This window comes from Periophthalmus magnuspinnatus, chromosome 21, assembly GCF_009829125.3.
Source record: "Periophthalmus magnuspinnatus isolate fPerMag1 chromosome 21, fPerMag1.2.pri, whole genome shotgun sequence".
Lineage (NCBI taxonomy): Eukaryota > Metazoa > Chordata > Actinopteri > Gobiiformes > Gobiidae > Periophthalmus > Periophthalmus magnuspinnatus.
In genome coordinates, this window is record NC_047146.1 from 14,098,967 (window position 1) to 14,124,609 (window position 25,643).

The 25,643-nt window shown below is 38.2% G+C and overlaps 1 protein-coding gene across 2 annotated transcripts in view; it reads right to left on the reverse strand.

The window, feature by feature from the left end:
- Window positions 1-7,270: 7,270 nt before the first annotated feature.
- Window positions 7,271-25,643, reverse strand: part of grb14 (growth factor receptor-bound protein 14) — a 46,220-nt gene continuing 27,847 nt past the window's right edge. The window contains exons 1-13 of one of the 2 annotated variants that reach the window (XM_055230485.1): window positions 25,446-25,611; window positions 24,284-24,440; window positions 21,199-21,320; window positions 21,041-21,115; window positions 19,286-19,423; window positions 16,592-16,702; window positions 16,413-16,508; window positions 15,560-15,622; window positions 12,813-12,929; window positions 11,820-11,880; window positions 11,652-11,739; window positions 9,962-10,055; window positions 7,271-9,447 (exon numbers count right to left, since the gene is read on the reverse strand). In XM_055230485.1, coding sequence (XP_055086460.1) covers window positions 9,301-9,447; window positions 9,962-10,055; window positions 11,652-11,739; window positions 11,820-11,880; window positions 12,813-12,929; window positions 15,560-15,622; window positions 16,413-16,508; window positions 16,592-16,702; window positions 19,286-19,423; window positions 21,041-21,115; window positions 21,199-21,320; window positions 24,284-24,440; window positions 25,446-25,520 — 1,344 coding nt within the window. In that variant the 5' untranslated portion in view covers window positions 25,521-25,611 and the 3' untranslated portion in view covers window positions 7,271-9,300. Of the gene's footprint in view, window positions 9,448-9,961; window positions 10,056-11,651; window positions 11,740-11,819; window positions 11,881-12,812; window positions 12,930-15,559; window positions 15,623-16,412; window positions 16,509-16,591; window positions 16,703-19,285; window positions 19,424-21,040; window positions 21,116-21,198; window positions 21,321-24,283; window positions 24,441-25,445; window positions 25,612-25,643 lie in introns of those variants that run through there. The other variant, XM_033987477.2, reaches the window with a different exon arrangement.

Sequence of the window (25,643 nt, forward strand, 5' to 3'; positions counted from 1 at the left end):
GGACACAATAACAGCACGAATTGGACCAAGTGGTGTGTGAGAAGTGTACGTCATACTTTGACTTCTCACTGAGTACTCACTGTCCTCAGACCGTTGTAATAAATGGTAAATGGTCACATTATAGCTCTATTCTTCTCCCAATAGACTATTAAAGCACTTTACATCAAGGGCGCACAAACACAAGGCGGGGTAAGTGTCTTGCCACAGGACACAACAATAGCCTGCACCTGTTGAGCTGAGATCACTGTTGACATGCACTGTTGTCATGATGTTGTTGTATATATGTACCTCTAAGTATTTTATTTTATTTTTAAGCATATTTTTTTAACTTTACGCATGCCCTTATTTGTACTTATTCAGCGTTTTTATGTTGCACTTTATCAACAAAGAGAGTACCTAGATTGTGAGCTGTGTTCACTGACAATGGCAATAAAAAGTCTTCTGATTCTGAGTCTGAAAAGTCTACAGTGAAGCGCTCGGAATAGACCCGCTGCTCCTCCACGCTGACAGGTGGCGCAGGCATCTGTTCAGGACGTCCCACCAGGAGGAGACTGATGAGACCCTATGGAAAACCTGTCTTTGGTGAGAGAAGTTTTGGCATTGTGAACTTTTTTTTTGTTGCACTAAACCAAATGTTTCCAAAAAAATAAACCCGCATTTCAAGAACTAACTTTTCCGATACAACAGAAAAATATCAGAATGTCATGTATTTTGACTTCTCTGCCCACCTCAGTCCACTCTGTTCTCTTCTCTTGCTCTGTCAAACATCTCCGGCCTCACTCTTCAGACATGTCCGCCTCCTGTCCGCACTCGGGCCCCTCCCCCGCACGACCCTGTCTTTTCCCTCTTCTCCGATGGACTTTTGATTTCCTAAAACATCAGAGGAGTGCGCCTGAGAAGTGCCCTCCCGCAGAGCTCTCAAAACACCAGTACATTTGTGCATTAGGCTGTCAGAGAGGCAGGGGCACGCGGAGCAGACGAGATTTACTGGGGAAGTGAGCAACAATTTTAGACAGTTACAATACTGCAAGTGTGACTGGGTTAAATTTGGAAATATACTCCAGCTATCAATAGGGGGAGTAGTGAGCTATGATGCCACTGGGATTCAAAATACGGCCTGGTTAGATATAAATTCAACACAAAATATATCGTTTGCGCGGTCAAACATCCACAAAATGGCACGTATAACAGGAAACAAAACCCTTGATTACTATTTCCAACGGCAGAAATGGCAAATGGTTTTAGAAAGTTACATCTTTAAGTGTGTATTTGTATTCGTATTTGTATTGTTGTTGTTTTATTTAGTGAATATTCTCAGTCATCTAGATTACATGTGTGTACTGATTTATCTTACTGTTATACTGCAACCGCAATAATAATAATAAGTGTGTCAAATGGAAATGCCTATAACCATCCATTCATTTTCTTCCTCTTATCCGGGGCCGGGTCGTGGGGGCAGCAGTCTAAACAGGGACTCCCACACTTTCCCCACCCCAGACACTTCCTCCAGCTCCTCCAGTGGGACCCCAATGCGTTCCCAGGCCAGCAGAGAGATAAATCCCTCCAGCGTTTCCCATAATAAGGTATAATGATATAAGTCGTATTTGTATTTAAAGACTTAGTAAAGAAAATTTGTTGAACTGAAATGTGCCAGTACAGAATGACAAAACGTGAGCTTTACGTTTCATTATAATTAAGAAAACAATATAAACCTTTAAAACATTTACCATGAAAATTTCATTTCCGTTTCATTCCATTGTTTTTATAATTGAAAATGTAAAACATACCCACCATTCCAGCTCCTGACTCTTCGGCTTTGGGATGTTGTGATGGTAGTGGTATGTCTTTGAGGCGGATTAGCAGGACACAGTCTCAGTGGGACGCCTCCCTCAGCAGACCCTCCCTCCATCCTCATGCTCCAAGGTCAGGCCTAACTCCTCCACATGAGACGCTCTGAAGGGCCCGGGAATACAAGACAGGGGCCCTGCTGTGCACTACAACATAGCACAAAGCCACGCTGCAAACTTCTAACAAGATACAATATTTGAAACCACTCATCTTTTAATGATTAAGTTACAATTCAACAAGGCGCTCTACCTGATTTTTACTACCTGATCTAGTTTCATTTGAATTGGTTTTCAGTGGTCCAAAGTTATTCCTCACTTTCCTAAAACATTCTGAATTTGTCCAATTGGCTCTGAAGATCCTAGCTCCATGCTCCGAGCTCCTTAAGCCTAGACCGGATGTGTTAACAGATGCCATGATAAACCTGTCCGAATGGATCGGAATAGCTCTATGGAATAGTCAGCTGAGTTAAGGCTGATTTATGGTCCAGTGTCAAATATAGGCCGATGTGCTGCACTGATCTCTGACGCTCATGAAACCCAGCCAGAAAACTTGTGGTGTTTGCTGTGCTGTGTACGTGCTGTGCACATGCATTTCGGCCAAAAAGTTACTACACGTTGAATTTCAGCCGAAGTCATGATCTGTGATTGGTTGATATACACAGACTATACAACTGATTAAAAACAGCTGGGAGCAGCTGAAGTTTGTCAGAATGAACCTAATGTCATTGGCCGTGTCCCAATTCGACAAATGCACACTTTATCAGGTGCATTGAAGTGCACACACGTAACTTCCGGCGCCTGTCTCATTTCATGCAGCCGACGAATGCAGCAGACAAATGTGCCCTGCGTTTCCATGGAGATTGGCGAATTGTGCATCCGAGCAGACTTCACACACTGCTATATCCCATCATGCACCATGCGTGACTTCTTCTACCGGAGAGACAAGGTATATTTTCTTGAAGTTATGTAATACTAGCTAGAATTGGGGAAAAAAATCACCTTGAATGTTTATATTTACCTATTGATATTAAAAGGGAAAGATGGGCGCGGCCCCTGATTAGTTCTGCAGAAGTTTGTATGGTTCAGATCTGACATAAGGGAAGATCTGCGCATATTGTTTACAATTATAGAAACAAAACTTAAAACTGTATGGCTAATTTGCATAATTAGCCATACAGAAATTGTCATTAAAATCAGTGCAGTACAGAATGAGGAGTGCTGTGAGAAGTGCTTATTGTAGTCCATTTTGTGGGTGTTGTAGTTTTAGTTAAACTGCTGCAGGTTCAGGTGACGTCTCCGTTGTTCCCGCTGACGTTGGATTGTCCAAACGCTGTTGAAGTACCTTCTCCTATCTGCCTAGGACTCTTACGGTTGACCCCGTTATTTTAATAGAACCATGGTTGACCCGAGGACGTAGCTCCAAAGGTAAAGGAGTTAGGGGCTAGGACCTAGGACCTAGGAGCTATGATCTGAACTATTCAGAACGAGCCATGATTTATAATACAGGGGTGAAGCGCTCAAGTGCAGCCAATCAGAGCACTGCTTTTGAAGCATACTTCCGGGTTGATGAGAAATAAAAATACTTTATTATTATCTGCAGATAGTACGCAGCGGTTTCATGTTGACACAAAGTGCTGCTTTTACAATCTACAATTTATTAATTTACAAAAAAAGTCAGCAATATATTCCACAGTATGGCATTAAACAAAGCAATATCATCAAGCAGGTGACAGACTGCTTACCAGATAAGTTAGTGCACCTTTTAAATGAAGAAACCTTAAAAAATGTATTTAAAATTGACCATATAACATAGTCACCAACTTGGGCATTACTGTAAACTCTCTATTGTTATCTCTGGTTATGTTGACACAATAAAACCTCATAGTTTAAATAAAAACACGCTGATTGTCCGTTGGGGCCCTCGTGAGCCTGCTCCCTGTAGAATACACTGTAGCACGCGCATTCATCACTCTCTGTCCGCTACGCTAACTCTATAGTCTACTGCCACTTCTAATTGAGCTACTTTACATTATAATTAGGCTACAAAATGCACACTCCTCCCTTTGGATTTAAAAATAGGACTTAGGAGAGAAAAAAAACAAAATCCTCGGTTGCGTTTGTCTTGCCTGTTGAGATTTACCGACTGTCTGCTAACTCCTCCGAGAATTCTTGCCGGCAAATTGATTATAAAATGCGGAAATTGCAAAGCGCATCTATTATTTGATGAGTGCACGTGCAGTACTTGTAATTAAGAAAGCCTGGCACTTAGCATTTGGCGGTTGGGGGTGGGGGGGTGGGGATATAGCAGGGGTTACCAAGGCGACGTATGGGGCACGGTCTGTCTGGGCAATTATAAGTACGTAATGCATTAGATGTGTTGTTCCAATGTGTTTGAGTGAACTGTGCAGTAAAAACGTGCAGGAGGTTTGAGGATTGGGAGGTTTTGTGAGGCAAAGGCTGAGTTCTCCTGCTTTTGGGGTTACGACTGGTTTAATTAGTCATTCTCTGGTTTAGCGCAGAGAAAGCTAATGCTAACACAGTGGTTTTACAGTAGTTGCTCATTTAGAGATTTTAACCACGTTGTTTTCGAATCAAATAGGCCTATACTAGCTTAATTTATGCATATTTCTGTAAATGTGCTCATCCACGTTTTTAAAGTTTATACATTTTCATTATAAGCGTCATAATTAATTCTCAGATTTAACATACGCAGCTAAACATCTTCAATGTTAGCATCTACTGTTTTTAGCCTGATTCAAATTGCTTCTCATTTACCCTCTCAAAGTTGTTTTTGGAGTGATTCATGCATGTTTTGAGCAATAATCACTCATTTTTAAGACGCCATGTTGCCGATCAACCCCCGTTTTCACCGCCACCGGGATACTCGCACTGCTCTGCGCTAACTTCGTTCTCCAATTTTATTTTCTTAATCGATGATACACGTAGGGTTCAGCAGCATTGCGTAGTCATCTTCGTACAAATCTGCAGTTCGCTAGCGTAATGTGCAGATATCCATACGAGGGGAGGACGGCTACACGGCTCTTTGTTGTGGTGACTTTTACGGCGGTGTCAGCTCCCATTGGGCACCGCACTTTTGTTTCATTTGTTGTCATTTTAGAGGAATATTGCGATTTAAAATGTGCAAATTATAACAGAATGACCCACAGGTGTCATACACACGCAATATGTCCTCTTTAAAGGAACACGTAACTTGCAACTGTACGTAACTTCTAATGGAGGGTCCCAGTGTTATTACTTTGCCTGGAATGTTCCACAGTACGACATTGACATTATCTATCATACATTTATTCAAGTATAACTGCTTTTATCACTGTTGTTTATTGTTCACAGCTTGTATCCATGGAGAAAGACAAATTTCATGCCTGACTGTTGGATATTCTAGGCAAAAGAATAACATCTCCAATAGGACAAGCAGCGGAAGACCCTCCCTCAGAAGTTACATAGTGAATAGTGCAAGTGTCATAGAGTTTTTTTTTCCTGTTTTGTTTTTTTTGGTTTTTTTTTTTGTCAGTCTCAGATAAACTGCAATAACAGACCAAGGCTAAGTAGTTCTAAAGTTGTTTTAAAATCCTAATAATTTGTAATATTATACCTATTATACCTATTATGGCGTTATAGTCTTAAAAAAAAAAAAAAAAAAAAAAAAAAAAAAAAAAAAAAAATAAATAAAATAAATTAATAATAATTTGCTAATATTTGAACAAGTAACAATCTGCACAGCGGCAAGCCAGTTATAGCCAGCAGAAAGATTCATTATGGAAATTGAAAAAAAAAAAATTGCGTTTGAGACAACCCATTATTGTTGTTTATTTTGCAAAGAAAAAAATGTATTTACGCTAACCTCCACTACAGGGCTTCCCCTCAACAAAATATGATTCATATCCCAATCCTACCCACAACTCTGCATCCCAAACCAAGGTCTTTAAACATAACACGGCCCCAAAACACCTTATAATTCCGACTAAACTAAAGGGCATTTAAGATCAGAGCTTTAAACCTGAACGCACCAAACAACAGTGTCCGTGAAGCGCTGTGTCCACGGGCCCTTTTTTATTTATTTACTTATTTTTACAGTATTTTCTTGTAAACGGGAGGATGAATTCATTACAGGAAGCGTAGACTCTCTCCCAGCTGCCATCTCCACCCCTGCAGCCAAACTTCGATCAATGGAGGGATTCAGGAACACATCCAAAACAACATTTAGCAGCGGACGCACCGGGGAGACAGGAGGAAGAGGAGGAAGAGGACGGAGAGGAGGAAGAGGAGGCTGGGCTGAAGAAACCAGGCTGGACATGTGAGGGAGGTGAAAAAAGTGATTGAAACGGCCCTACGAAGACTAAGCACTGTCCAGTTAAAGGTGTACGTTTTCCATCTTGCTGCAGGGTTGCCTCTCCATAGATCTGATCTGTAACTTGTCACCTGACCGACTCCATGGAAATAAATGGAAAATGTTAGGCAATATAATAACATCTCCATGAAAACAAGCACCAGAAGTTACACAGTGCACCTTAAATTATATGATCATATGTAGTTAGTTACGTCTGATAATCTATGTTATTGTGAATCTTCATTGTTAGTAACTTTTCTTAATTACTTTCTTATGACTTCTGTTATTCCAGCAGCAGAAAATACAGTGCTTATAGTATCATCTAGTGGAGAGTACTGGTAAAAGACACAGCTGGAGCAGACGGGAAACATTTTTATAGATCCAAACCCAGGTTATTGTAATCTGACGTCTGAAACCTGTAAATTGAGACGTAGTGATTTTCTTAATGGACAGAAATATATGAATTATTATGACAATCACAAATACATATACACAACCAATTACCCAATTTAATGTAACACAAAAATGCATTTTTTGGGGGGTAAATATTAAATGTTGCTCTCGCCTGTATGAGAGATGATGATTTTATTTAATTGACTGTAAAACAAATTATTATTTTGTTTCGATTTTCATATATTGTTTATAGAAATGGACTGGTATTAATACCGCAATTATAAGAAATTCAAATTGTTCTGTGAAAAACAATTGCTGTAAATTAATCACTTTGTGTGTTTTTTTCCTGCATTTTTTTTTTTGTCTTTTTTGTCTTTTTTTTTACAGTCCCACACTTGTCCACACACAATTGTTATTACAAAGTGTTACCGGTGAAGTCAGTACATCACAGCTGGCAGCTCAAGGATAGTGCGTCCTGTACATGTGTCTAAATTTAACTATGCACCACTTTTCTCATTAAAAACATATTGTACGCTCTTATAGACCCGTATTTGTGTACTTTTACATTTAGAGTGTCTTTAACGTCCTCCATTTGTAAACCGCACTCTGTTTACACACATGATAAGACTATTATGCTATTTATAAGCTGGGTTCATATTTCCTGGTAATAAATGATACAAGGTCACACATTAAAAACACATATTGTTTATAGAAAATTGCAGTCCATGACATTTTAGTTCAATGCACTCTTTGGATACAATAACCTCACAAAAGGCTATTTGTTTCAATGGAAGAATGCACTTACTGAACAGCATCTGTCACTGTATTGCTTTAAACATAACATTTTATACAGATAATGTTCACATGATACATTTAGTAATATACAGTGTATTCAGATATGGACAATCGCGTAGGATTTTACAACTGGGGCTGTAACGGTGGGCCTATGTTTATGTTTTTTGACGGTATATATAACAAGATAATTACAAAAAAATGTTATTCAGTATATTGATGATTCCTGAGGTTGTAACTGTTACCCAACAAACATGAATAAAATCACATGTAAAGTAAAAGAATTACGTGAATGCTAGATTTTGTCTGAAATTCCCAGCTGTAAAAACATTAGTGGTGTAAAGGTTGCTCTGAAGGAGGAGTCACGCAATGGTTAAAGGCACAGGAATTACGAAAAAAACGTGACCAAAAAGTTAAAAAGTAAAATACAATTGTAAAAATAACCCCCCCCCCCAAAAAAAAGCAATTAAAAGCACGCAAATTCAAGTAGCTGATTTATCATTTTTGCTAGCTTTATATGTGGACCCAGTTGAGTCTTGAAACAGCAAAAAGTTCACATGAAACCAGAAAAAGCGAAAAATTTTTTTTAAGAATTTCAAAAATGTATAGAAAAAGTTCTTTCATTCCTTTTTGTATTTTCTTTTTCTTTTGTAATTTTGTGTTTCATAATATGTGCTTTTTGACATTTCAAATTTTTTGCCTTCTATACCATTTTATTGCACTTTGAAATTTTTGGCCATTTTTACTTACTATTTATGCCCATTTCGTTTTCCTTCAGGGCCACCGTAGCTTTGCTCTTCTTGTTGGAAATCATTAGCTTGCACTGGCAACTGCAGTAGACAATGTTTTCCTCCATCTCTCCTCCGCCTCCAATACAACAACATACTAAAAACACTCTCGTCTTGTTTTTTCAGTGTCAAAGCTGCTGTTTTCAAGCCTACACATTAACCGCCATCGTCCTTGGACACTTCCAGCCAAATGAATAACATCCAACAGACAAAACTGCCCCCGCTGCTGTCTGCTTCACAGGCCTGTCATGGAAATTACTATATTAACGTATCCTTTAAAGGCTCTGTACCTGATTTTTTTCCATGTATTTGAGCAGTACAGATGTATAAGTAACTCTTGAGGTCAGATTTTATCCGCTGTGTGCTGTCAACATCTAATTATAAAGTGTTTTACTGCCAAGAAGTACACATTTGCATGCTAGTTATGGTTAGCTTTATTGCTATATAAACTAATCACCCTGTACCAAATTTGTCCCTATGTATTTGTCTTTCCCCAGTACCGATATATTGTATAAGTAATTTTTGAGGTTAAAATAAGTCTGTAGTGCACTGTCCGCATCAAATTTTAAAGTGTTTTACTGTCTGAGAATCAGGAAATGCACTGTTACCATGCTAATTGCTGTTAAGATTACTGTGGCCTCTGAAAGCTACATTACGTTATTTTAAAGTGCTTTATTGTCCGAGAATCAAGAAATGCACTGTTAGCATAGTTGTTGTTAGCTTTACCGTGGCTTCTGAAAGTTGTGAAAAGTGCTTAGAAACTCATCATGGTGAATAATCAGAATGCTCGGAATGCATAAGGTAAATGAGGAATAACTCTGCATCACTGCAAACTGTTTAAAATGAAACTGTTCTGACGTTACGTTTTTAAGACAGTGAAAATCAAGTACAGCGCCTTCAATATTATCGTTTATCCTAATGCTTCAAATATTATACTTCAAAATGTGTTATAGTGACAGGCCTGGCATTTCACCTCTGCAAAAAAAAATAAAAAAAATTGCAATTTACAAACTACAGTGGTTGGTAGGAGGAGTCTTGTGCATCCTGAAGGCACTCCAGTAGGGTTAGCCGTTAGCGGGTGGGTCTCTGTAAGGGGAGGGGGGTGGGCGTGTCAAGGGTCAGAGGTCAGAGTTCAGAGGGTCACACGGGCACAGTGGTGTTTGAGTTTGCAGGGCAGCACGCCGCGGTTGAGCTGGTAAAACTCCACCAGCTGGATCAGGTCGGAGAATTTGGTGTGGCCGTCATCCAGGCTGTAGAATAGGTCGCCCTCTTCGTCCACCTGTCCAAAATATATGTCAAATATTTAGGAATCAAGGGGAACAATTAAAAATATATACTAACAATCAAAATTTTGGACACACCTGCTAATATAGTGTTTTTTCTTTATTTTAGATACAAGGAAGACATGGAATATATGAAGTGTATGACATTATCTAGCAAAGGAAAAAAAGGGAGCTCGACTAAATTTTTAAAAATATTTTACATTCAAATTCCTCAGTGCTTTGTCAGCAGCACTGCAAACCTTTAGTCTTCTCTCAATGATCTTTATAATTAATTCACCTGAAATGGCTTTCACTTCAGTGACGTGGCTTGTCAGGGTCAAGAATTGCTAAGTGTCAAAAGTAGTGATCAAAAGCAAAGGCTGGATATTTTTAGTCATTCTGTATGTTATTTTGAGTTTATTTTTTGTTATGCTACATTGCATATGTGTTCATTCATAGTTTAGATGATCCTCAAAGTAGATAGTCATGAAAATAAACAAAAATATAAACGAAATGTGTGTCCAAACTCACAGGAAGGATCTGGAAGTGTTTGATTTTGAGCTGGTGGCACAGTGACAGGACAAACGTCTTTGGGTTGCTTTGGCTGTCTCGTAGAAGGAATACTCTGGAAAACAAAGAATATTTTTGTGTTATAATATGTTAAGAGTCCATTTGAAAAAAAATTGATTGGATTGTAAAGTTTTTAAGTTGACGAGAATAAAACAAGGTGGTTTAACTGGGAGCACACACACTAGACATTTCACTCATAATAAATACAGTGACGTTAGGGGATACACACAATATATTACTATTACTATTACTTAATACCTTCATTCACATTGTCTGATAAAAATACCTATGTAAAAATGATGTGCCAAAACAAACATTCAACATTTGTTTATCTTTTGTGTGACATAAAAGGCAATTTATCTAAAGATTTAACATTTTTGTAGCATAGATGGCAAATTAAAGATAATTCTGTTGCTTGTAAATAAAAACAAACAAAATATATATATAATACCACAGCATGTAAACTATCTTACAATTTGTCAGGTTTTACTATTTATCCATGAGCATTAGTAAAAGTGATGAACTCTGACATATCACATCCCAATGGTTTTTGGAGCATCTACTATTCCCAAAATTGTAAATAAAAGGACATTATAAAACGAGCTGTCTGTGGTTTCAGATTTACGTATTTGTGTCCACACCATGAACTTGTTTTTATTTTTATTTTTCATAAAAATAATAAAAAAAACAACTAGAATTCTATATCAACAATTACAATGCAGGTTATCACAGAAGGGTAAAAGCTAAAAGAATGAATATAAGAAAAGAAATACATTGAGCAAACATTCAGTACATGTGAATACTTTTCCTTGAGTTTTATTTCAGCCAATCACAGGAGGTGAAATGAGGAGTAACCCATGGCAACAGGGTCAGCCCTTCAGCCTTCTAAGGTGAGACACGTTTTCTGCTCTCTTCAGTTATTCTCAATTCTTTCAACCTAAGACTTTTCATTAGCAAAACTGACAAAGATACACCATATAAATCCAGGACTTTATGACATAATTTCAGTTTATTCTAACAATGTATTTATGTGTTACTTTTATATCTTTTCTAATGTTTTAGCTTTTACTATGTAGTTTACATGCTGTGGTACTATATATATATATATATATATATATATATATATATATATATATATATATTTTTTTTTAACCAAGGCTTTGCTATTGGCCGAGGTGGAATGTAACAAACTGTACTGTACTTATGTATACATTTTAGGTATCTGTACTACATTTGTGCTACATTTGAGAGAAGGTATCTGTACTTTCTACTCATACTCATTAAATTTTTGAACTAGACTGAAAAGTAAAACCACTACACTTGAAACTTTATTAGATCTCAAAACCTGCGCAAAATACTTTACTTTTTACTCTTTTAAGTTCATTTTTCAACGGGTACAGATACATAAGTACAGATACCGGAGTAAAAAAAAACCCTCAAGTAACAAAATTGAGTATTTCTTCCACCGATGGCTGTAGGTACTTTAGATTTTACTTGAAAAGGGATTTGCTCTGCTGTGAGATTAATCAATCTTGAAATGCCAAATATTTCAAACATTTAAACGTTTCTCAATATTATTAGGACTACTTCATTCACTTCAATAAATTAAAAAATGAAAGTGTGATCAGATCAAATATATTCTCTGTCTTACCCGTCGATGAGGCCCTGTTGTGTGACAAGTCTCTGAGCCTCTTCTCTGGACAGTTTACTGTAGAACCAGGGCTGGCTCATGTGGAGAGCTGCAGAGTAAAATATGCATGATTTTACTGTTTATTTACTTATTTTACTTAGTTCTTGATTAAAAGAATGTGTGACAAACCTAGACTGGAGACTGAGGAGGAGGGACTGCCGTGACCACTGAGACGGTGACAGGTTTTCTTCTAGACAAGACCAAAGTCACACACAAATATTTATTGTAAAGTAAAGCAGAAAATAACTGATAACTGATGATTAGTACACGTTTTCTATATTCTGATGCGAAAATAAAGAAGTTCTCTAATAACTTAATAACTTCTAGACGTGTATAATATATCTGTAGGATAGAAAAACATGTACAAAAAACTACTGCATGTATATATAATGTAACATTCTGGTGTAAGGAAACCAATTTCTTCTGGTTGTTTATTTTCTAAGCACAAGGGAAACTGTAGGCCCTAACCCACGCCAAAACAAGAACAAAACAACAGCAGACTCAACTCACTAGAGCCAGTCTTAAAACAGACCCGTTACTGACAAATAGAACTAGGCCTGTCACGATATGCTGCTAAAGTAAATATAGACGATAAACGATAATATTGAAACTAATTTATAACCTCAGAGCAGATGTAAACTACTAAAATCAGTATAAATCTACAATATTGTTAAAATTAAACCTTTTAGTTCTTAGTTTGCATCTGTAATGAGTCATAGAAGTTATTAATTCAACCTTTTATGGCTTAAATCTTATCATATAGCCAAAAAATAACCAAAAATGTCCCAGTAGTGCAAAGAAAATGTACACACAATAAATATTGACCCCAAAAAAAGTCAATATAGTAACTATTGTGATAGGCCTAAATACGACCTTTACATCAACCTGTCGGCATAGCAACCAAGTGTCACATACAAAAGCAGTCACATTAACAACAATAGCAAATAAACGTTACAAGAACAGTGTCAATTCTGAACTAAACACAAAGTATCAGATCATTACAATAATAACAAAGTATACATGACATTGTAGGACATGATTGAACTAGTCTAGTCTTCTATTAATAGTTCAAATCTATCAGCTACTATTATTTTCAATAGTACAAATGTGATTTTGTCTCACCCTCCAAGACAGTCCCTCCTCCACAGCCACAGACAGAGCCTCAGACGGGTTTTCAATCACGCGGCTCTTCTGTCCTGAGAAGTCCATGGCCACCAGCGAGCTCTCTGAGATGCTCCTCTGAAACACACAACAAAGTCAATACAAACCATAGTGTTCTCCTCTGTCAAATCCAGTCTATGCCACGCTCTTTTAAAGTCCAGACCGTACTTTTCTGATTCCTGGTAAAGCACTGCCCTCTAGTGTAAGAACAGGGAATGATGGTATCTATTTGTGAACTTCATAAAAAAAAATTACAGAAGCCAACGGCACTGCACAGAGTCATGTCATGATACTAAAATGTCAACCTTGATGAGGGAAAGGTTTGATATTTTATAACAATTTCAATATCACAATAATATATGTATTTTTTGTAGACAATAGAATGTGATTTTCAACTCAATATAATAGTAGTTTCAGCACATTTTTTTGCAATTCAATTTTACTTATATAGCACATGTTAATAGAGCGGCCCAAAGAACAAGAACAAATATACAGATAATATGATACATGGGCCAAGAACAATAAAAACAATAAAACACTTAAGATATCCAAGTTTCTTTAAGGTTACCATGTGGTCTTGTCTTATTCTAGTTGTGATATTTTATGCTATTTCTTTTCAGTGTAATCAATACATAAAAAGGTAGTTTACATTTTTTTTTTTTTGACAAGTCTCGTTTAAGTATTGATTAGTATCTGGGCATTGATACTTTTGACAACCCTACTACATACTGCCATAATATCTTTTTGCAAGACACTGAACATAACCACAGCTCTCACTATATAAAGAGTTGAAAGACATTAGGCATGAATTAATAATGGAAAAATTGTCTATTGTGGAATTTATAAATTGTACAAAAAAATCTTTAAAAAAAGCATTTGAGTACCTCGTGTTAGCTCTGCCACACAACATGGCAGTTTTATCTTTTTCTGTGTATTGCTGGAGGCTGCAGACTTGTGACCGGACAGTGAGAGGAGCAGCTGATCGCAGTAGTATTAAAATAGCAAAGGGGCTTCATTAGCATGTCTGCGTCTAAAAATACACCTGTGGACCGCACACAGCCCCCAGTGCAGTCTGGACTATTCTGGGACAGACACTGGCCTCTACCCATGATATAACCCCTCTGTGCATACTTACACAGCTCTAGGGACGTCCAGATTAATAGGTTAATCTAGTACTTCTCAAACTTTTGACTTTGTGTGACCCCCATTTTAACAATCAGTGGATTTTGTGGATTTTATTATCATGATGATATCGGAATCAGTATTGAGTATCGAGTCTATTCTTTAATAGGAAAAGAAAAACATGAAATCTGTCAACTTTATATTTTTGTTTTGTTATGGATCAGCCCTGGACGACTGAGGGATTACACAGATTATTTAGTATCGAAATCGAGTTTGAAATTTTAGTATCGTGACAACACTACAAGGAACTATTCACCCATTTGTACACCGGTGTATGTAGACACTGGGAGTGAGGCATGTTCAGGCATGTATGTTCATTTGTGGGAGCTGGAATCAAAGAACTAGCACTGTAACAACTAGGCTTAATTGTATGTTTAATGTTTAATTACATTTTTAATACATAGGCCTATATATTTTTGTATGCAATTGTACATTTACCATTTGAACTATTATGTAAATTCTTTCCCCCTAGTTTTTTTTGGTTACAAATGGTACACACGGTCACATCTTCATATAGTGCTTTTCGTCCTTCAAGGTACTCAATTCATTCACACGCATTCATATACCAATATACACAGAGATGGGTTAAGTGTCTTGCTCAAGGATACAATGACAGCAATCATCTGTGGGAGCTGGAATCACACCACCAACGTGTGGGGCAGTGGATGTGACCACTCAAACAGTGATGTTTAAGTTGAGAGAGGGACCCCGTGAAATCATATCATGTAAAGGCAAGAGTGCAATCACAAGAAATAAATAGTGTGAAGTGTTTTTATATCACAAGCTTACAATACTCGAGGGAAGGTTTAAAATCAATTAGACAGCGTGAATGAAAATAAATGAAGGATTACTGTGTTGTTTGGTCATATTATCAGTAATTGTGAATATTCGGAAAAAAATTATAATGCAACGTCTTACAATAATGTTAATACTAAAATTTGACATCGCCACATTCCTGTACACAGTCAGTCTGACAGAGTGGAGTTTAGAGTATATTGAATTCTATAAGCGTTCAGGAGAGAGTCAAACATCAAACTACTGTGTTATCTCTTATTTCAAGCACTGGTTGTAGCTTTTATCATGTGACCTCTTGTGTTCCAGACAGACACTTGAGGTCCTGACTCCAGACAAAGGGACCGTTCCACTGCTCTGACATCAGTGCTGTGGTAAGATGGTTCAACAGCATCCTCAGTTTGTTTCATCATTAAACAGGCTTGTATACGGTCTACTACACCCATTTACATCCACACCAAAATCTGATTAATAACTGATTTCTAGATTAGGGCAAGTAAACTGCACAATTTCATCGTGATGTTCATGATGTAATCAGAGGGACCATGATCAGAAAGAAATCAGATGATTTTGCTGTTTACATTTCAATTTAATAATCTCTTAGTTCCAAAAATCTGATAGTAATCTTATTTTGAGAGTATATGTAACCAAGGCACTAACATCTGATGTGAGTAATCTAATTTCTTTCTGATTGTTCACACCCACAATATTATGTACATCACAGGTGTACATACCATAGGTGAAGCTTTTTGTTTCTGGTGTGGCTGTAGAAAGTTCTGGTAGAGTTGCATCCCATACTGCAAGAAATGAAGACGAAACAAGATGTTTTATAATTTATATTTTATAATCACTTAAGTATCATGTGAAAACTATGCTTTGGTAAAAGGACTAAAGTATTTCAGACCAGACATTTTGAGAACTAATAACGATTCAAATGTAGTGATTTTGGCCAATATTTTTTGTTCAAGAGAAAGAATTGAAAACATACATTTTTTTCCAAGCCATTTTTATTTGTATACTTTTGTTGGCTCAAAATGCATTATTTATCCAGTTATGTAATACATTTTCTAAACAGTTACCATAATGTTTATTTTGACCTATTTTGACTGTGCAGTTAGCATGTTAGTTGTTGTTAGCATTACTGTGAGAGCAAAACTCCGCTCTGGCCTCCATAAAAGCGCTTATAAACACATCACCGTGAATAATTAGGATGATCAGAATGCATAAGGTAAGTGAGAAATAACTTTTGACTACTGCAAACCATTTAAAATGAACTAGTTCTGTTTTTCTTGTTTTTAGACAGTAAAAATAAGTTACAGCACCTTTAAGCCCCCTTATAAATTACTTTAAAAACATTAAAATGTGTCAGGTTTACTTTTCCGAGTATTCCGAGCACTCTGCCAACGCCATTGCTCATGTAAATCAAATCCACTCCGTAAACGCTCCATGAAATCACTCGGAAATGACTTTGTCTATATAAACTATGACAGATGAAGTCTCATGGGAATGCTAATCAAGCCTGCCTGCGCTATCCATCCCTTTAGCACACACGTGTTAGCGACGTTAGCGTTGTTAGCATGAGTAGACCTTTAGCAGCCTCATGGCAGTGATCCAGCATGTGCGCGTGGCCTCGTCGTCCGCACACAGCAGACGCAGCTCCCTCACACAGCTGGCCTTCGCAGACTGAGGAGAGGAAGATTATTATAGACTATTGAGATGAGTCCAAGTACGGCCTCAGGTATGGTTCAAAACTGCAGGAATGGCACCTTAACACAGAAGCCGTAGTCCGTGGGAGCACCATGCACCTTCTTGGCTGACAGCACGGTGTAAACATCACTGTCACTGAAGTCTACAATGAACTGGAGATGCCGAGGCTCCTGCAAAAATTACAGACATAAAAAAGGAAATAGTTTTTCTTTTTTTTTCTTTTAATACATTTCTACATTTTCTGTTAAAATCGCTGCTTCAACCACAACCAACCAAAGTAATCACACCTAGATTTAGACAGTATGATGGGGACGTCTATGGGTGATGAGACCTGCCAAAGGAACAGCAGCAGAATGCAATGTGCAGCTTTCAGGCCTCTTCTGCCTTTAACATTTCTTGGAACAGTCTAGGTTACTTCTACCATTGTGAATTATGGGTATTTTTGGGTATATGTGGACACAATATGTACCAGGTTTTTCTAAAATGAGGCCCACAAGCCAAATGTGGCCATAAAGAGTGGCTAATTTGGCCTGTAAAGTGTCGCTAAGATTGCTATTTTGATTCAGTTTTGCATTAAAAAGGGGGCAGTGAACAACATTAGAAGACAATTTTATCATAAAATCTTTTGCAGAAGATATTTTTACATGCACAGGTTTGGCCCTCTGCCTGCTGATACCTATTACTTTTGTCAGTAGTTAGTTTAAAAAGACACATCAGTTTAAAACTATTTTAAGTTTAAGATTTTATAGTCCCACGTAGGGAATTTTGTCCTTCCTTTTTGACCCTTTCTTCAATATCACTATGGCAACATGTCAGGAGCATTACATTCTTGGAGCAATACTGTAATAAAATAAAAATTGAAATTAGTCAAAAATTAAGGTTATATCATCACACCATAACTAAATATGTACCCAATCTTGGTGATTCAGTGGTCAAAAACATCTCAGATAGCCTTTTTCCAACTCCTTCATAAAAGATAACTTGACTATATTTAGCTATGTTGATAACACACTGTATCAACTGGCAGCTAAAAATAAATTTTACACGAAGTAGCACAAAGGCAGCTATTGTTTGGCCTTCGTGTGACACCACCAGACACTCCCTCGCCTCCTGTAAACTCCATAAACCCTTCTTGTTGATGACTGACTGCTGATGTGTCTAGCCTGGACCGCAGACGAACAAATTGTGTCAAAAAAAGGGTAAAATTTTAAAAAGAAAAAAAAGAGTAATAGTTCAACAAAAGCTGTAGTGTGTCTGTAGGAAATGAAAGCAGCTGGAGGAGGTGTTCTTGGCTGGCGGCGTCTTCAGAATAAGACCCACTTGTTAGCAGAGAGAGAGAGAGAGATTTGAGAGAGGAGAGAAAGGTATAGAGAGAGACAGAGAGGGAGGGGGCGAGAGAGAGGGAGAGAGAGGCGTAGAAAAAGGTATATATGAAAAGAGAAAGAACATATAGGGAGGGGTAGAGAGAGAGAGTGGAGAAAGAGGGGGTGGAAAGGGGGGTAGAGAGAGAGACAACAGAGAGGGCAAGACAGAGAGGGCAAGACAGAGCAGGGTAGAGAGAGAAAGTGGGAGAGAGGGAGGAGTAGAGAGGGGGAGGTAAAGAGGAGAGTGAGAGAAGGTGGTGAGTGAAGGGTGGTGAGAGAAAGAGGGATAGAGAGAAGGGGAGTGGGTAGAGAGTGAAAGGGAGAGACAAAGAGTGGGGGAAGAGAGAGAAGGAGAGAAGGGAAGAGAGAGTACCAGGACTGACATGCCAGCTGACCTAAGGAAAATCCAGCTCAACCTGCTCCTCGAGCCTTGGCAGAGAGCAGCACATATTACCCTGTGACCTCAGAGTGCTAAGCGACCGTGCAAATGAAGCTGTGGACAGGCGCTAAGAGGAGGCGGAGCAAGTTGCCATGGAGCTAGCAAGCCTGCTGTGGCATATTAACACTTTTTATGATACATAAAATGTGATTGGTCCTCTGTCCTGTTATTGTTGCCCTGCAATGAGGAATCTCGGGGGGTTTGTGGACTATGTTAAACTGGACGAGCACATTAGGCTGTGTCATAAAGTCCAGGCTCCTAGCTAAAATAAAGCCCTAGCTTCCACAGGCGGATTTTGAAAAAGCAATCCACGCATTTGTAACGCCGCCTCTGGATTATTGTAATTCTTTGTATGTGGGAATGGACCAAGGCTCCCTGCAGCGCCTGTGCTGTGCACCCTGCACTGGCCCCTATTTCAGGTGCAGTTCAAAATGATATTGATTGTGTGTAAATGTCTGCACTCTATGGGTCCTCTTTATACAGGGAGCTACTGCAGTCCTATACTCCACCCAGAGCCCTGAGGTCAACTGACCAGCTCCTGCCGGCTGTGTCCAAAGCCGGGTCCACGTTCAGAGGTGACCCGGCTTTTTCTGTGGTAGTGCTCAGACTATGGAACAGCGCCCTCTGCCTGTCAGGCCCTCTCAGTCTTTAACACAGTTTAAGACTAGACTGAAAGTAGTTCCTGTGTATAGTGTTATATGTGTATTTGTTTTTTCTTGACTTTTATGTGAAGCACTGTGGTCCGCTGAAGTTGTTTTAAACGTGCTATATAAATAAATAAACTTAAACTTGAATACATGTTGCAAAATCCAAATGCAGCAGTTTCAACCTTGTGGTAATAAATGGATTACTGAAGCATCACAGTAAATAATCCTACAAGATTACAAGACTTCTGATTTTCAGAATTACAGTTACAAACACTTACAAAATTTTCCCAGACTCTTACGTACCTTGGACGTGCCTTTATTAGAGAAGTACAGGCCCGACCTCCGGAGCACAAAATAAAACTTCTTCCAGGACTTGCGGCTCTGCTCTTTGGCGTGGAGGTATCCGTGGATCTCCGGACAGGTGCTGGAGTTTAAAAATGTCTAAAGAAAAAAAATAAAAGTACAAAAATACTCATGATTCATACAAACAAATTTGTATCAATGTACCGTAAATTTCGGACTACAGAGCGCACCTTGATATAAGCCGCACCAGCTAAATTTGAAGAGAAAATCAATTTTGTACATATATAAGCCGCACCTGAATAAAAGCCGCAGGTTTTCATATTGTAACATGAGACATTTACACAGAAAGACGGTGCACCGACACGCTTTTTTTTAAACTGTGCCTGAAAATTGGCACCAACACGGGATGAACACATCTGCAGGTTTAGAAAATAAAGCTGCACCAACACGGAAAATCTGCTTTTATTTCCTCTGAAAACTTTTGTCGTCTTTTTACATTGACCAAGTTGGATTCATTGATGTCGAGCTTACGTGCAGTGGCTCTATTTCAGGGGTCGGCAACTCGCGGCTCCGGAGCCGTATGCGCCTCTTTCCGCCTCATACTGCGGCTCTGCGTGGCTTGGGAACTAACACAGACACAGCTCACAGTCCTGCGTAAAGAGCCCTGATTTTCAGACGTTGTGCGCACAGGGGTCAGGAGCAACTTTGGCCCGTCCCTAATGACACACTAATAAGCTCGTCCGTAGATGTATCATGAAAATCCTGCTGGAAATCGCCACAGAAATCTATTTGATGTAGTAGCAAGTATATTATCTGCTCTTGTCTCCGCGGTGACGTTTCACGTATAACACATCAGACACGACGCACAAAAGTAGAGCCACAAGCGAGTGAAAATGAGCCAAAACAAAAGTCTTTGGAGATCTTTTTAACAAAGGGGAAAAGGACAACTGAGGAGCCAGAAGAAGAGACTACGACCTCCAAGAAAAAGAAAGATAAATTTAACAGACAATGCCTACTTAAAATCTGGGTTTGTCGCTACAGGTGACTCACGCGCACAGTCCGCTCTGCGTAACATACGGGAAAAGCAAATAAGGCAATGAAACCTTCAAAACTGCTTTGGCACATGGAGAATAAGCACCTGGGATTAAACGATACGCTACGAGTTTTTTTGTTGTTGTTTTTTTAAAGAAACTGCGGAGTAGAGTAGACATAATCACATAATCAGCGCGATGCATGATGCAGCGGTTTGGTGAGTTGTATTTTTTTAATGCACTTAAGTTGTTTTTGCCATATTTATCTGCCACGTGTAGAAGGCTTGTCCGTGAAAGTAAAACCTACATTATTCCGTTACATTATTGTTATTATACAGTGTTATCTTCATTTTAGATGTCAAAAAGTATTTGCGGCTCCCAGTGTTTTATTTTATGTGGAAAGTGGGTCCAAATGGCTCTTTGCGTGTTAAAGGCCGACCCCTGCTCTGTTTCCTTTCTGTTTCTTTATCTTAAAAACTGCATCATATCCATTTCATGATGCGCAAAATGATCGTTCAAAATCAAAACTAGTGAATTCTTCAGAGCAGAATCTTTCCCCACGTCTGTCTCACTTTTACGTTTACAGCTAGAGAGCGCCCCCCAGGGTCCGTTATCCAGTAAAATTCCATATATAAGCCGCACTGCTGTAAAAGCCGCAGGGTTCAAAGCGTGGAAAAAAAGTAGCGGCTTATAATCCGAAATTTACGGTAACTGTTTACCTTACCTCTATTAGCTGCGAGTGATCAACCAGGCCGTTCGTTTCACTGGATATCGAGACCATGTGACCGGGGAAAAAATCCTGCCAATAACAATATCAGATCAAGCCAAAATTTCTGCTTATGTGGTGTCAAAACAGTGCGTAGAATTGGGTTACTAACTTACCAGCGGTTTCCTGAAGAATTCATATTTTGCGTAATTCTTCCTAAAGTAAAGGCGACTGTCTGAATCCATGCCCCATCCTGATATAACGTCCATGACTAACTCGTGGTCCTCTATCGTTCGCTCTATCAACACATTCAAAAACTATGGTAACACTTTTTAATAACTACACCTTAATTACCATAATAAAGCATGAAGAAAGACTTAACTTATAATGAACAAATAGTTGATTAACAATGATTCAGGCTTAGTAAATTCATTAATAGCCTAACCCCTTAAAGATACAATATGTAACTTTCTGGTGGAGGCATGTCACCTGCATGAATTCATGGAAATACAAAGTTAAAACCATACTATGGAATATTGCCCATAGAGAAGGTAATAGCCAAAGAAACAAAGTGTCCATGGATACAAGTGGGAGGTTGCATTCTAAATAAGAGTGAGGTTTGTGGAGGCCCATTCACAGTAAGGACACAGCTTTTCAGAGCAATGAAAACATTGAAAAAGGAAAACATGATTTTTGTCAATGTTCTTAGATAAAAAGTTACAAGGTTGAGCTTTAAGAATGATCAATTATTATGTAATTATTACCAAAACCCTATTACCCCAACCCGGTGGTGTCAAACACATTTTCACCGAGGGCCACATCAGCACAATGGCTGCCGTCAAAGGGCCAGATGTAAAATAAATGTAACAACTTTTTAAACTTGTTAATTAACTGTTTCTGTATTTATTACTTATTCAAGTTACAAATATTGCATATGTATTTCTCTAGATGTAAAAATATGGCTGTGTAATGGCCCACGGACCTTGAGTTTGACACATGTGCCCTAACCCATTACTTAATTAGTTACTAAGTCTGAATCCCCAAAAAACTAAAAACTATTTGTTGAGTATCTCTTGCATGCTTTATTAAGGTAGTAATTTTACCACAACAATGTGAGCCACCCAGAGATCAAAAGACTGAGCCAAACTGTATATAAGAGATATTAGATTTTCTAGTACAATGATTTCACAACAGAGGCGGGTTATTAGATTTATGCACAGATTAATGGCAGAACTTCGAGGAACAAAGTTGATTATTAATCTCACAATGTATTAAAGAATAACTTTGGGGCCATTGGGGTGTTGCCTGAATGTCATTCATTATTGTGTACTTTTCCTAGAGGTTAAGCCTACTATTAAATAATGAAAATCTTGTGTTTGATCAGGTCTTAAAGGGCTTTGTATGTGAGTAAACAGTCAGGATTCAAGGACCACTAAAAGCTTTTTTAAAGAAGGAGACAAGTGCAGGAGGTAACGCTGTCAGACTTCAGAATGGAGATTGAGCACCTCTTTTTGAAGCTACTTCAAACCACACAATAAGATTTGTAGCGGAGTGTTGATATATGGCTAGTTTTTAAACATAGATGAAGGGTTGAAATGGCAAGCTGTCTAAGAATTATATATCCTAGTAATCTGGGTAAAATTTTAGGTGTGTTGATGAGATAGAACTACCACAAAACAAGGTGAGACAAAATGAGATTTTGACAGTTCACAATTTCGTTCAGTTCACTATTTTAAATTTATTTTATTTTATGTTTTTATGACTGTAGAACTGTTTTTTATAACTACAGCTTCATCATTAGGTGTAACTGACCGGTATTTAACCCTTCCTTTTGTCCAAGCTAAATGTAAATACATGGGAAAATAATGTTTTTTTCATGTGTACACAGTCTATCGGAATTATATCTCATGAAATCTTGTGGTATCCCTAGAAAATCCCTAGTGAATGATGAATAAAATCATTCATCATTCAAAAAAATACACTAGGGGCGTGGTATGGTGTTGGTAAAGGTTATAATGTGTTCCTAGACCAGGGGTGTCAAACACATTTTCACAGAGGGCCACATCAACAAAATGGCTACCCTCAAAGGGTCAGATGTAAAATAAATCTAACTACTTTTTAAATTTGTTAATTAAGTGTTTCTGTATTTAGTACTTATTCAAGTTACAAATATTACAAATGCATTTCCCTAGATGTTAAAATATGGCTGTGTAATTGCATGTCTCCTGATAAAATTACATTTTAAGACCATCATACCTTTTAACTTACCCTAAAGCGGGCCACATATAATGATCTGGAGGGCCACATTTGGCCCACGGGCCTTGAGTTTGACATATGTGTCTTAGACTGTTATTTGCTTAATACGAGCTATACCACCCACCTACAACCCATACTTGTACGCTCATATTGGACATCCTATTGGAGATGTGCCGACAGATCTACCACAAGAATCTAAAACATGAATGATGAGAAAAGTAGTACTTGGGCTGGCTACATCTTCACTGTCACCTCTGTATTGTCAGAACTTGAATGCCTTAAATGTAATCATGTATATTAGAGATTGTACACTGTATAAGGCAGGTCAGAGAAAACAAGAGAGGGAGACACAGTTTTTATCCCAGCTACTTTAGGGCTGAAGGCATGGCACATAATACCTCAACAAAAGCCACTTAATGCCAACACTTGGATACAGATTATGCCTGCTGATAATCCTATTTAAATTTCTTGCAACCAACAATCCAAAACAAGTGAAATACACTGTACATGCATGGCTTCAAGGTACAGTATGTAACTTTCTGGAGGTGGCATGTCACTCGCATGATTCCATGGAAATAGAAAGCTTAAAGCATACTTTGGAACATTCTCCATGGAGACAGATACATTTTATCACATACTGTGGAAGATTATAGCCAAAGTAACAATATTTTCATAAAAACAAGCAGGATAACATGCTTTTATTGTAGTCTATTTGCCAAAAAGTTACATACTGTGGCTTTAAATTTGGAGGTTGCCTCACTTGAAACTTGATACTAAGAAAAAGGCTTGCTGTTCTTTTTAAACATTAAAATGTCATTTTCAGCTCAATAAAATAGTAAATAAAATAGTATATAATAGTAGTTTAATTACATTTACAACCATATAGTTCACTGCACCAACTCCAGTGAATATAACCTGGCCCTCTGGTACTATCCTTGTAATAATATTTGCTCTCCTCTCTCTAATACATTGTGTTGAGGACAGGAGGAGAGGTGTAGAGCGTACCTATCCCCAGATGGGACAGGTGTTCAAACAGGGTCCAACTGTGGTCATCAATGCAGTGGTTCTTCAGGACAAAGAGCTGGCACACGTCCCGTGCTGTGATGTCACTGGGCACCTCCACGGCACGGCTGCTCTGGTCTTCATTGTACACTTTGATTACCTACAAGACAGAAAAGGCAAAAGGTTCATTTCAAGACAGCAATATGGCAACCTTGCCAAGATGGATTCTCGCATTTTTGTGGAATCTGCTGTTGTGACGCCATGACCAATCAATGTGAAGTATTTATTTGAACATTACGATAACTGGCTCTCATCTCTTTCAGCAAGAGCCATTCCAGGTTAATGTATAGAACTCAAAGAGCCAGGTTAACAATATGGAAAAATATTTTGGGGTGTTACCCACACTATAAAATGAATGGATTTGTGAACATTCCTTCCTGAAGCACATTTTGCATTTTTGTGTTTATTGTTTCATGTTTAGTTAAAAATGCAGTCTCTATCATCACATGTATCCTTTCCTGTTAACCACACAATGGTTATTCACAATATAGCATTAAACCAAAGTAAAATAGTGAAGTCAGATCTGTGGAGAGGTGACCCTGCTCACAGTACCAATGTTCTTTCCAAGATACATTTAAAAATAGACCAATTTAATACCATACAGTGAAACATTCAGAGTAACACAATAACATCTCCATGGAGACACGCAGGTGGGGTACTGTCCAGCAAAAAAGTTATATAGTGCACCTTTAAAAAAACACAACTACTAAGGTATTACTTAACAGCATTATTATTGCCACAACACATCATCAGTCGGGTGAACCTTACCGTCTGTGTGACAGGTTAGTTTTCATCGTATGACACAGTGTCACACGATGGTTTTTCATGTCCCACAGAATTCCATAACAACAACTCATACTCAAACACTGATAAGAAATCACCAGCTGTTATTTACAATACACTACTGTGCATGTATTTAAAGAACAACACAACATATATAGTTCAAACATCACTGTTATTCTTAGCTTATTATTGTGCCATCATAACTATGCTACTTATACTAAAACATATTACAAAAGTATGCAAATATTACCTACCAAACGTTTCATAATGGCTTATTCAGACTTCAAAGCTAATCAAATTAATCCATGTGAAATTGACTCACCCGCCACGTCTGCTCAGGGCACCGCTTTGAGGGTAGACAGGCGCTGAAACCTACATACGGCTGCGTACAAAGCATTATAAGGTAACAGTGCTAAACCAATTCAACTAAATGATACAATGCATTCTATAGGAAGATCTGGAGCAACTTTGGATCACCTGCTTTCTCAACCAGAGCAGAAGCAAAGTGAGGGAGCCCAAG